Raw genomic sequence first — 12229 nt, 5'->3', positions numbered from 1 at the left:
TCAATCACACTCCTCTTCACCTCAATCACACTCCTCTTCACCTCAATCACACTCCTCTTCACCTCAATCACACTCCTCTTCACCTCAATCACACTCCTCTTCACCTCAATCACACTCCCTCACCTCAATCACACTCCCTCACCTCAATCACACTCCTCTTCACCTCAATCACACTCCTCTTCACCTCAATCACACTCCCTCACCTCAATCACACTCCCTCACCTCAATCACACTCCTCTTCACCTCAATCACACTCCTCTTCACCTCAATCACACTCCCTCACCTCAATCACACTCCCTCACCTCAATCACACTCCTCTTCACCTCAATCACACTCCTCCTCACCTCAATCACACTCCTCACCTCAATCACACTCCCTCACTCAATCACACTCCTCACCTCAATCACACTCCTCTTCACCTCATCACACTCCTCTTCACCTCAATCACACTCCTCTTCACCTCAATCACACTCCCTCACCTCAATCACACTCCTCTTCACCTCAATCACACTCCTCCTCACCTCAATCACACTCCCTCACCTCAATCACACTCCCTCACCTCAATCACACTCCTCCTCACCTCAATCCCTCATCCTCACCTCAATCACACTCCCCTTCACCTCAATCACACTCCCTCACCTCAATCACACTCCCTCACCTCAATCACACTCCTCTTCACCTCAATCCCCCCCTCACCTCAATCACACTCCCTCACCTCAATCACACTCCCCTTCACCTCAATCACACTCCCTCACCTCAATCACACTCCCTCACCTCAATCACACTCCTCTTCACCTCAATCACACTCCTCCTCACCTCAATCACACTCCCTCACCTCAAAATCACACTCCTCCTCACCTCAATCACACTCCTCCTCACCTCAATCACACTCCTCTTCACCTCAATCACACTCCCCTTCACCTCAATCACACTCCTCCTCACCTCAATCACACTCCTCCTCACCTCAATCACACTCCTCTTCACCTCAATCACACTCCTCCTCACCTCAATCACACTCCCTCACCTCAATCACACTCCCTCACCTCAATCACACTCCCCTTCACCTCAATCACACTCCTCTTCACCTCAATCACACTCCCCTTCACCTCAATCACACTCCTCTTCACCTCAATCCCCCCCTCACCTCAATCACACTCCTCCTCACCTCAATCACACTCCCCTTCACCTCAATCACACTCCTCTTCACCTCAATCACACTCCCTCACCTCAATCACACTCCTCTTCACCTCAATCACACTCCTCTTCACCTCAATCACACTCCCTCACCTCAATCACACTCCTCTTCACCTCAATCACACTCCTCTTCACCTCAATCCCCCCCTCACCTCAATCACACTCCTCCTCACCTCAATCACACTCCCCTTCACCTCAATCACACTCCTCTCACCTCAATCACACTCCTCTTCACCTCAATCCCCCCCTCACCTCAATCACACTCCTCTTCACTCAATCACACTCCTCTTCACCTCAATCACACTCCTCTTCACCTCAATCACACTCCTCTTCACCTCAATCACACTCCTCTTCACCTCAATCACACTCCTCTTCACCTCAATCACACTCCCCTTCACCTCAATCACACTCCTCTTCACCTCAATCACACTCCTCTTCACCTCAATCACACTCCTCTTCACCTCAATCACACTCCCCTTCACCTCAATCACACTCCTCTTCACCTCAATCACACTCCCCTTCACCTCAATCCCCCCCTCACCTCAATCACACTCCCCTTCACCTCAATCACACTCCTCTTCACCTCAATCACACTCCTCTTCACCTCAATCACACTCCTCTTCACCTCAATCACACTCCCCTTCACCTCAATCACACTCCTCTTCACCTCAATCACACTCCTCTTCACCTCAACCACACTCCTCTTAACCTCAATCCCCCCCTCACCTCAATCACACTCCTCTTCACCTCAATCACACTCCCTCACCTCAATCACACTCCTCCTCACCTCAATCACACTCCTCTTCACCTCAATCCCCCCCTCACCTCAATCACACTCCCTCACCTCAATCACACTCCTCTTCACCTCAATCACACTCCCCTTCACCTCAATCACACTCCTCTTCACCTCAATCCCCCCCCTCACCTCAATCACACTCCTCCTCACCTCAATCACACTCCTCTTCACCTCAATCACACTCCTCTTCACCTCAATCACACTCCCCTTCACCTCAATCACACTCCCCTTCACCTCATCACACTCCCCTTCACCTCAATCACACTCCTCTTCACCTCAATCACACTCCCCTTCACCTCAATCACACTCCTCTTCACCTCAATCCCCCCCTCACCTCAATCACACTCCTCTTCACCTCAATCACACTCCCTCACCTCAATCACACTCCCTCACCTCAATCACACTCCTCTCACCTCAATCACTCCTCTTCACCTCAATCACTCCCTCCTCTCACCAATCCCCTCACCTCATCCCCCTCACCTCAATCACACTCCCTCACCTCAATCACACTCCCTCACCTCAATCACACTCCCTCACCTCAATCACACTCCCTCACCTCAATCACACTCCCTCACCTCAATCACACTCCCTCACCTCAATCACACTCCTCTCACCTCAATCACACTCCTCTTCACCTCAATCACACTCCTCTTCACCTCAATCCCCCCCCTCACCTCAATCACACTCCCCTTCACTCAATCCCCCCTCACCTCAATCCCCCCTCACCTCAATCACACTCCCTCACCTCAATCACACTCCCTCACCTCAATCTCATCACTCCTCTTCACTCAATCACACTCCTCTTCACCTCAATCACACTCCTCTTCACCTCAATCACACTCCTCTCACCTCAATCACACTCCTCACCTCAATCACTCCTCACCTCAATCACACTCCCTCACCTCAATCACACTCCTCACCTCAATCACTCCTCCTCACCTCAATCACACTCCTCTCACCTCAATCACACTCCTCTCACCTCAATCACACTCCCTCACCTCAATCACTCACCTCAATCACCTCATCTCTCACCTCAATCACACTCCTCCTCCCTCAATCACACTCCTCACCTCACTCACTCCCTCACCTCAATCACACTCCTCTTCACCTCAATCACACTCCCTCACCTCATCACACTCCTCTCCTCAATCACACTCCTTCACCTCATCACCTCATCCACTCCTCTCACCTCAATCACACTCCTCTCTCACCTCAATCACACTCCTCTCACCTCATCACACTCAATCTCTTCACCTCAATCACACTCCTCTTCACCTCAATCACACTCCCTCTTCACCTCATCACACTCCCTCCCTCTATCCCCTCCCTCCTCACTCCCTCCCCTCTCCCTCAGCCTCCTCACCTCCGTGTCTGATGCTCTGCGTTCCAGGGGGGTTGAGGTGGGCGATCCGAGAGCTCAGGTTGGTGCTGATGATGTATCGAGACTCTCCCTCGCACTGTGCGATCCCGTTATCGATCGCATTTTCTTCCACAAAGTTTTCATAAAGCTGGGGCGGGAGAGATCCGTTACATGAGTCGATCGGCCGTGGAATATCACCGCGATCACCGTCACCGTCCCGTCAGCCCCGTCGACCGCCGTCATCACGCGATCACCGTCACCGGTCACCGTCGATCAGCCCCCGACCGCCGTCATCACCGCGATCACCGTCCCGGCCCCCGATCAGCCCCCCGACCGCTGTCTCATCACCGCGATCACCGTCCCGGCCCCGATCAGCCCCCCCGACCGCCGTCTCATCACCGTCACCGTCACCGTCCCCCGATCAGCCCCCCGACCGCCGTCTCATCACCGCGATCACCGTCACCCACAGACATGAAGCTTCCCGACAGACAAACCTCCCCCGCACCCCCGCCGGGACTGGAGTTTGCTCGGTTTTGACTCACGGGCGGCAGGAGTCCCGGTCCCGGCCGCGATACGGCCCCGCGATACGGTCCCAGGACTCGGGCCGCGATACGGTCCCCCACGATACGGTCCCCAGGACTCGGGCCGCGATACGGTCACGATACGGTCCCCGCGATACGGCCCCGCGATACGGTCCCCAGGACTCGGGCCGCGATACGGTCCCCCACGATACGGTCCCCCGCGATACGGCCCCCGCGATACGGTCCCCAGGACTCGGGCCGCGATACGGTCCCCCACGATACGGTCCCCCGCGATACGGTCCCCCCGGGATACGGCCCCCGCGATACGGTCCCCCCGGGATACGGCCCCCGCGATACGGTCCCCAGGACTCGGGCCGCGATACGGTCCCCCCGGGATACGGTCCCCCCGGGATACGTTCCCCCCGCGATACGGTCCCCCCGCGATACGGTCCCCCCGCGATACGGTCCCCCGGGATACGGTCCCCCCGGGATACGGTCCCCCCGGGATACGGTCCCCCGCGATACGGTCCCCGCGATACGGTCCCCCCGGGATACGGTCCCCCCGGGATACGGTCCCCCCGGGATACGGTCCCCCGCGATACGGTCCCCCCGCGATACGGTCCCCCCGCGATACGGTCCCCCGCGATACGGTCCCCCCGCGATACGGTCCCCCCGCGATACGGTGTCCCCGGGATACGGTCCCCCGGGATACGGTCCCCGCGATACGGTCCCCCGGAATACGGTCCCCGCGATACGGTCCCCGGGATACGGTCCCCCCGCGATACGGTCCCCCCGCGATACGGTCCCCCCGCGATACGGTCCCCCCGCGATACGGTGTCCCCGCGATACGGTCCCCCGGGATACGGTCCCCGCGATACGGTGTCCCCGCGATACGGTCCCCCCGCGATACGGTGTCCCCGCGATACGGTCCCCCGCGATACAGTCCCCCGGGATACGGTCCCCCCGGGATACGGTCCCCCCGGGATACGGTCCCCCGCGATACGGTCCCCGCGATACGGTCCCCCCGGGATACGGTCCCCCCGGGATACGGTCCCCCCGGGATACGGTCCCCCGCGATACGGTCCCCCCGCGATACGGTCCCCCCGCGATACGGTCCCCCGCGATACGGTCCCCCCGCGATACGGTCCCCCCGCGATACGGTGTCCCCGGGATACGGTCCCCCGGGATACGGTCCCCGCGATACGGTCCCCCGGAATACGGTCCCCGCGATACGGTCCCCGGGATACGGTCCCCCCGCGATACGGTCCCCCCGCGATACGGTCCCCCCGCGATACGGTCCCCCCGCGATACGGTGTCCCCGCGATACGGTCCCCCGGGATACGGTCCCCGCGATACGGTGTCCCCGCGATACGGTCCCCCCGCGATACGGTGTCCCCGCGATACGGTCCCCCGCGATACAGTCCCCGCGATACGGTCCCCGGGATACGATCCCCCCGCGATACGGTCCCCCGGGATACGGTCCCCGCGATACGGTCCCCCGCGATACGGTCCCCCGCGATACGGTCCCCCGGGATACGGTCCCTGGGATACGGTCCCCCGGGATACGGTCCCCGCGATACGGTCCCTGGGATACGGTCCCCCGCGATACGGTCCCCCGCGATACGGTCCCCCCGGGATACGGTCCCCGCGATACGGTCCCCCCGCGATACGGCCCCCGCGATACGGTCCCCAGGACTCGGGCCGCGATACGGTCCCCCCGGGATACGGTCCCCCCGCGATACGGTCCCCCCGGGATACGGTCCCCCGCGATACGGCCCCCGCGATACGGTCCCCAGGACTCGGGCCGCGATACGGTCCCCCCGCGATACGGTCCCCCCGCGATACGGTCCCCGCGATACGGTCCCCCCACGATACGGTCCCCCCGGGATACGGTCCCCCCGGGATACGGTCCCCCCGCGATACGGTCCCCCGCGATACGGTCCCCCCGCGATACGGTGTCCCCGGGATACGGTCCCCCGGGATACGGTCCCCCCGGGATACGGTCCCCCCGGGATACGGTCCCCGCGATACGGTCCCCCCGGGATACGGTCCCCCCGGGATACGGTCCCCCCGGGATACGGTCCCCCGCGATACGGTCCCCCCGCGATACGGTCCCCCCGCGATACGGTGTCCCCGGGATACGGTCCCCCGGGATACGGTCCCCCGCGATACGGTCCCCGCGATACGGTCCCCCCGCGATACGGTGTCCCCGGGATACGGTCCCCCGGGATACGGTCCCCCGCGATACGGTCCCCGCGATACGGTCCCCCGGAATACGGTCCCCGCGATACGGTCCCCGGGATACGGTCCCCCCGCGATACGGTCCCCCCGCGATACGGTGTCCCCGCGATACGGTCCCCCGGGATACGGTCCCCGCGATACAGTCCCCGCGATACGGTCCCCGGGATACGATCCCCCCGCGATACGGTCCCCCGGGATACGGTCCCCGCGATACAGTCCCCGCGATACGGTCCCCGGGATACGATCCCCCCGCGATACGGTCCCCCGCGATACAGTCCCCGCGATACGGTCCCCGGGATACGATCCCCCCGCGATACGGTCCCCCGGGATACGGTCCCCCGCGATACGGTCCCTGGGATACGGTCCCCCGGGATACGGTCCCCGCGATACGGTCCCCCGGGATACGGTCCCTGGGATACGGTCCCCCGGGATACGGTCCCCGCGATACGGTCCCCCGGGATACGGTCCCCGGGATACGGTCCCCGCGATACGGTCCCCCGGGGACTCGGGCCGCGATACGCTCCCTGGAATTCGGGCCTCACCGCGACCTCCTCACCCACCTTGTCGTGGAGGATCTTCAGCTGTGGGTCAGTGCCGTCCAGCCCCAGGGTCTGGGCCATGATCCGAGTCCCGAAGTGATGGTAAACCAGTCCAGCGCTGCTCAGCTTGGTGACCCAGCGAGAGTCCAGTCGCAGGGTGGACATACTGACCGAGAATGACCTACGGCAAGAGCAAAGGGTGAGTGAGGGGTCGAGGGGAGCGGAGGGGAGGGGAGGGCAGAGTGTGCCCGGCACAGGAACAGGACGAGGCCATTCAGCCCCTCGAGCCTGTTACACAGGAACAGGAGGAGGCCGTTCAGCCCCTCGAGCCTGTTACACAGGAACAGGAGGAGGCCGTTCAGCCCCTCGAGCCTGTTACACAGGAGCAGGAGGAGGCCGTTCAGCCCCCTCGAGCCTGTTACACAGGAACAGGAGGAGGCCATTCAGCCCCTCGAGCCTGTTACACAGGAACAGGAGGAGGCCATTCAGCCCCTCGAGCCTGTTACACAGGAACAGCAGGAGGCCGTTCAGCCCCTCGAGCCTGTTACACAGGAACAGCAGGAGGCCGTTCAGCCCCTCGAGCCTGTTACACAGGAACAGCAGGAGGCCGTTCAGCCCCTCGAGCCTGTTACACAGGAACAGGAGGAGGCCGTTCAGCCCCTCGAGCCTGTTACACAGGAACAGGAGGAGGCCGTTCAGCCCCTCGAGCCTGTTACACAGGAGCAGCAGGAGGCCGTTCAGCCCCTCGAGCCTGTTACACAGGAACAGCAGGAGGCCGTTCAGCCCCTCGAGCCTGTTACACAGGAACAGGAGGAGGCCGTTCAGCCCCTCGAGCCTGTTACACAGGAACAGCAGGAGGCCGTTCAGCCCCTCTAGCCTGTTACGCAGGAACAGGAGGAGGCCGTTCAGCCCCTCGAGTCTGTTACACAGGAACAGGAGGAGGCCGTTCAGCCCCTCGAGCCTGTTACACAGGAACAGGAGGAGGCCGTTCAGCCCCTCGAGCCTGTTACACAGGAACAGGAGGAGGCCGTTCAGCCCCTCGAGCCTGTTACACAGGAACAGGAGGAGGCCCATTCAGCCCCTCGAGCCTGTTACACAGGAACAGGAGGAGGCCGTTCAGCCCCTCGAACCTGTTCTGCCATTCAATCAAATCCTGGCAGATCTGTTCCTCGACTCCATTTTCCCTCCTTTGCTCCGTGTCCCTCGATACCTGACAAAAATCGACCGATCCCAGGCCTGAAACTCCAATTGACCCCGAGCCCCCACAGCCTTTTCAGGGGAGAGGGGTCCAGATTCCCACTCCCCTTTGTGTGAAGAGCAGCGTTCTGACAGGGTGGAATTTACCTGCTCCAATCCCCGTATTTCGTGTGCAGGAAGTTTGTATGTCAGACAGTCCGACACTGCTTACCTCTGATGGTGATCAAATCGCAACTTCTCAGGATCATAAACCCCTCCCACATCCACCACCACCTCACACTCAGCCAAGCGCGTGGGATCACGTGTCCGAACAATCTCGGCATCCTGGGGACAAGACAGAGAGTGACCCTCATCGTCAATAAACAGGGACTCTGGACAGAGAGAGAGTGACCCTCATCGTCAATAAACAGTGACTCTGGACAGAGAGAGAGTGACCCTCATCGTCAATAAACAGTGACTCTGGACAGAGAGAGAGTGACCCTCATCGTCAATAAACAGGGACTCTGGACAGAGAGAGAGTGACCCTCATCGTCAATAAACAGGGACTCTGGACAGAGAGAGAGTGACCCTCATCGTCAATAAACAGTGACTCTGGACAGAGAGAGAGTGACCCTCATCGTCAATAAACAGGGACTCTGGACAGAGAGAGAGTGACCCTCATCGTCAATAAACAGGGACTCTGGACAGAGAGAGAGTGACCCTCATCGTCAATAAACAGTGACTCTGGACAGAGAGAGAGTGACCCTCATCGTCAATAAACAGTGACTCTGGACAGAGAGAGAGTGACCCTCATCGTCAATAAACAGTGACTCTGGACAGAGAGAGAGTGACCCTCATCGTCAATAAACAGTGACTCTGGACAGAGAGAGAGTGACCCTCATCGTCAATAAACAGGGACTCTGGACAGAGAGAGAGTGACCCTCATCGTCAATAAACAGGGACTCTGGACAGAGAGAGAGTGACCCTCATCGTCAATAAACAGGGACTCTGGACAGAGAGAGAGTGACCCTCACCCTGAATAAACAGTGACTCTGGACAGAGAGAGAGTGACCCTCATCGTCAATAAACAGTGACTCTGGACAGAGACAGAGTGACCCTCATCGTCAATAAACAGTGACTCTGGACAGAGAGAGAGTGACCCTCATCGTCAATAAACAGGGACTCTGGACAGAGAGAGAGTGACCCTCATCGTCAATAAACAGGGACTCTGGACAGAGAGAGAGTGACCCTCATCGTCAATAAACAGGGACTCTGGACAGAGAGAGAGTGACCCTCATCGTCAATAAACAGTGACTCTGGACAGAGAGAGAGTGACCCTCATCGTCAATAAACAGTGACTCTGGACAGAGAGAGAGTGACCCTCATCGTCAATAAACAGGGACTCTGGACAGAGAGAGAGTGACCCTCATCGTCAATAAACAGGGACTCTGGACAGAGAGAGAGTGACCCTCACCCTGAATAAACAGGGACTCTGGACAGAGAGAGAGTGACCCTCATCGTCAATAAACAGGGTCTCTGGACAGAGAGAGAGTGACCCTCATCGTCAATAAACAGGGACTCTGGACAGAGAGAGAGTGACCCTCATCGTCAATAAACAGGGTCTCTGGACAGAGAGAGAGTGACCCTCATCGTCAATAAACAGGGACTCTGGACAGAGAGAGAGTGACCCTCATCATCAATAAACAGGGAGTCTGGACAGAGAGAGAGTGACCCTCATCGTCAATAAACAGGGTCTCTGGACAGAGAGAGAGTGACCCTCATCGTCAATAAACAGGGACTCTGGACAGAGAGAGAGTGACCCTCATCGTCAATAAACAGGGACTCTGGACAGAGAGAGAGTGACCCTCATCGTCAATAAACAGGGACTCTGGACAGAGAGAGAGTGACCCTCATCGTCAATAAACAGGGACTCTGGACAGAGAGAGAGTGACCCTCATCGTCAATAAACAGGGTCTCTGGACAGAGAGAGAGTGACCCTCATCGTCAATAAACAGGGACTCTGGACAGAGAGAGAGTGACCCTCATCGTCAATAAACAGGGTCTCTGGACAGAGAGAGAGTGACCCTCATCGTCAATAAACAGGGTCTCTGGACAGAGAGAGAGTGACCCTCATCGTCAATAAACAGGGACTCTGGACAGAGAGAGAGTGACCCTCACCCTGAATAAACAGGGTCTCTGGACAGAGAGAGAGTGACCCTCATCGTCAATAAACAGGGACTCTGGACAGAGAGAGAGTGACCCTCATCGTCAATAAACAGGGACTCTGGACAGAGAGAGAGTGACCCTCATCGTCAATAAACAGGGACTCTGGACAGAGAGAGAGTGACCCTCATCGTGAATAAACAGGGACTCTGGACAGAGAGAGAGTGACCCTCATCGTCAATAAACAGGGACTCTGGACAGAGAGAGAGTGACCCTCATCGTGAATAAACAGGGACTCTGGACAGAGAGAGAGTGACCCTCATCGTCAATAAACAGGGACTCTGGACAGAGAGAGAGTGACCCTCATCGTCAATAAACAGGGACTCTGGACAGAGAGAGAGTGACCCTCATCGTGAATAAACAGGGACTCTGGACAGAGAGAGAGTGACCCTCATCGTCAATAAACAGGGACTCTGGACAGAGAGAGAGTGACCCTCACCCTGAATAAACAGGGACTCTGGACAGAGAGAGAGTGACCCTCACCCTGAATAAACAGGGTCTCTGGACAGAGAGAGAGTGACCCTCACCCTGAATAAACAGGGACTCTGGACAGAGAGAGAGTGACCCTCACCCTGAATAAACAGGGTCTCTGGACAGTTACACAGAGAGTGACCCTCACCCTGAATAAACAGGGACTCTGTACAGTTACACAGTGAGTGACCCTCACCCTGAATAAACAGGGTCTCTGGACAGTTACACAGAGAGTGACCCTCACCCTGAATAAACAGGGACTCTGGACAGAGAGAGAGTGACCCTCACCCTGAATAAACAGTGACTCTGTACAGTTACACAGTGAGTGACCCTCACCCTGAATAAACAGTGACTCTGTACAGTTACACAGTGAGTGACCCTCACCCTGAATAAACAGGGACTCTGTACAGTTACACAGTGAGTGACCCTCACCCTGAATAAACAGGGACTCTGGACAGTTACAGTGAGTGACCCTCACCCTGAATAAACAGGGTCTCTGGACAGTTACACAGAGAGTGACCCTCACCCTGAATAAACAGGGACTCTGGACAGAGAGAGAGTGACCCTCACCCTGAATAAACAGTGACTCTGTACAGTTACACAGTGAGTGACCCTCACCCTGAATAAACAGGGACTCTGCACAGTTACACAGTGAGTGACCCTCACCCTGAATAAACAGTGACTCTGTACAGTTACACAGTGAGTGACCCTCACCCTGAATAAACAGGGACTCTGTACAGTTACACAGTGAGTGACCCTCACCCTGAATAAACAGGGACTCTGTACAGTTACACAGTGAGTGACCCTCACCCTGAATAAACAGGGACTCTGTACAGTTACAGTGAGTGACTCTCACCCTGAATAAACAGTGACTCTGTACAGTTACACAGTGAGTGACCCTCACCCTGAATAAACAGTGACTCTGTACAGTCACACAGTGAGTGACCCTCACCCTGAATAAACAGTGACTCTGTACAGTTACACAGTGAGTGACCCTCACCCTGAATAAACAGTGACTCTGTACAGTCACACAGTGAGTGACCCTCACCCTGAATAAACAGGGACTCTGTACAGTTACACAGTGAGTGACCCTCACCCTGAATAAACAGGGACTCTGTACAGTTACACAGTGAGTGACCCTCACCCTGAATAAACAGGGACTCTGTACAGTTACACAGTGAGTGACCCTCACCCTGAATAAACAGGGACTCTGTACAGTTACACAGAGAGTGACCCTCACCCTGAATAAACAGGGACTCTGGACAGAGAGAGAGTGACCCTCACCCTGAATAAACAGTGACTCTGTACAGTTACACAGTGAGAGACCCTCACCCTGAATAAACAGGGACTCTGTACAGTTACAGTGAGTGACCCTCACCCTGAATAAACAGGGACTCTGTACAGTTACACAGTGAGTGACCCTCACCCTGAATAAACAGTGACTCTGTACAGTTACACAGTGAGTGACCCTCACCCTGAATAAACAGGGACTCTGTACAGTTACACAGTGAGTGACCCTCACCCTGAATAAACAGGGACTCTGTACAGTTACACAGTGAGAGACCCTCACCCTGAATAAACAGGGACTCTGTACAGTTACAGTGAGTGACCCTCACCCTGAATAAACAGGGACTCTGTACAGTTACACAGTGAGTGACCCTCACCCTGAATAAACAGGGACTCTGTACAGTTACACAGTGAGTGACCC

General features: G+C 57.0%; 1 protein-coding gene across 1 annotated transcript in view; it reads right to left on the bottom strand.

Annotated features, from left to right (window-relative positions):
* The window catches only part of myg1 (myg1 exonuclease), a 55378-nt gene that overhangs the window by 15935 nt on the left and 27214 nt on the right, over window positions 1-12229 (bottom strand). The window contains exons 2-4 of the mRNA XM_067976829.1: window positions 8060-8172; window positions 6673-6832; window positions 3346-3498 (exon numbers count right to left, since the gene is read on the bottom strand). Coding sequence (XP_067832930.1) covers window positions 3346-3498; window positions 6673-6832; window positions 8060-8172 — 426 coding nt within the window. The remainder of the gene's footprint in view (window positions 1-3345; window positions 3499-6672; window positions 6833-8059; window positions 8173-12229) is intronic.

Source organism: Heptranchias perlo, unplaced genomic scaffold (genome assembly GCF_035084215.1).
Source record: "Heptranchias perlo isolate sHepPer1 unplaced genomic scaffold, sHepPer1.hap1 HAP1_SCAFFOLD_1008, whole genome shotgun sequence".
In the NCBI taxonomy this organism is placed as follows: Eukaryota; Metazoa; Chordata; class Chondrichthyes; order Hexanchiformes; family Hexanchidae; genus Heptranchias; species Heptranchias perlo.
The sequence above is the reverse complement of the archived record's forward strand: the minus strand, read 5'-3'. Positions and strand labels throughout refer to the sequence as shown.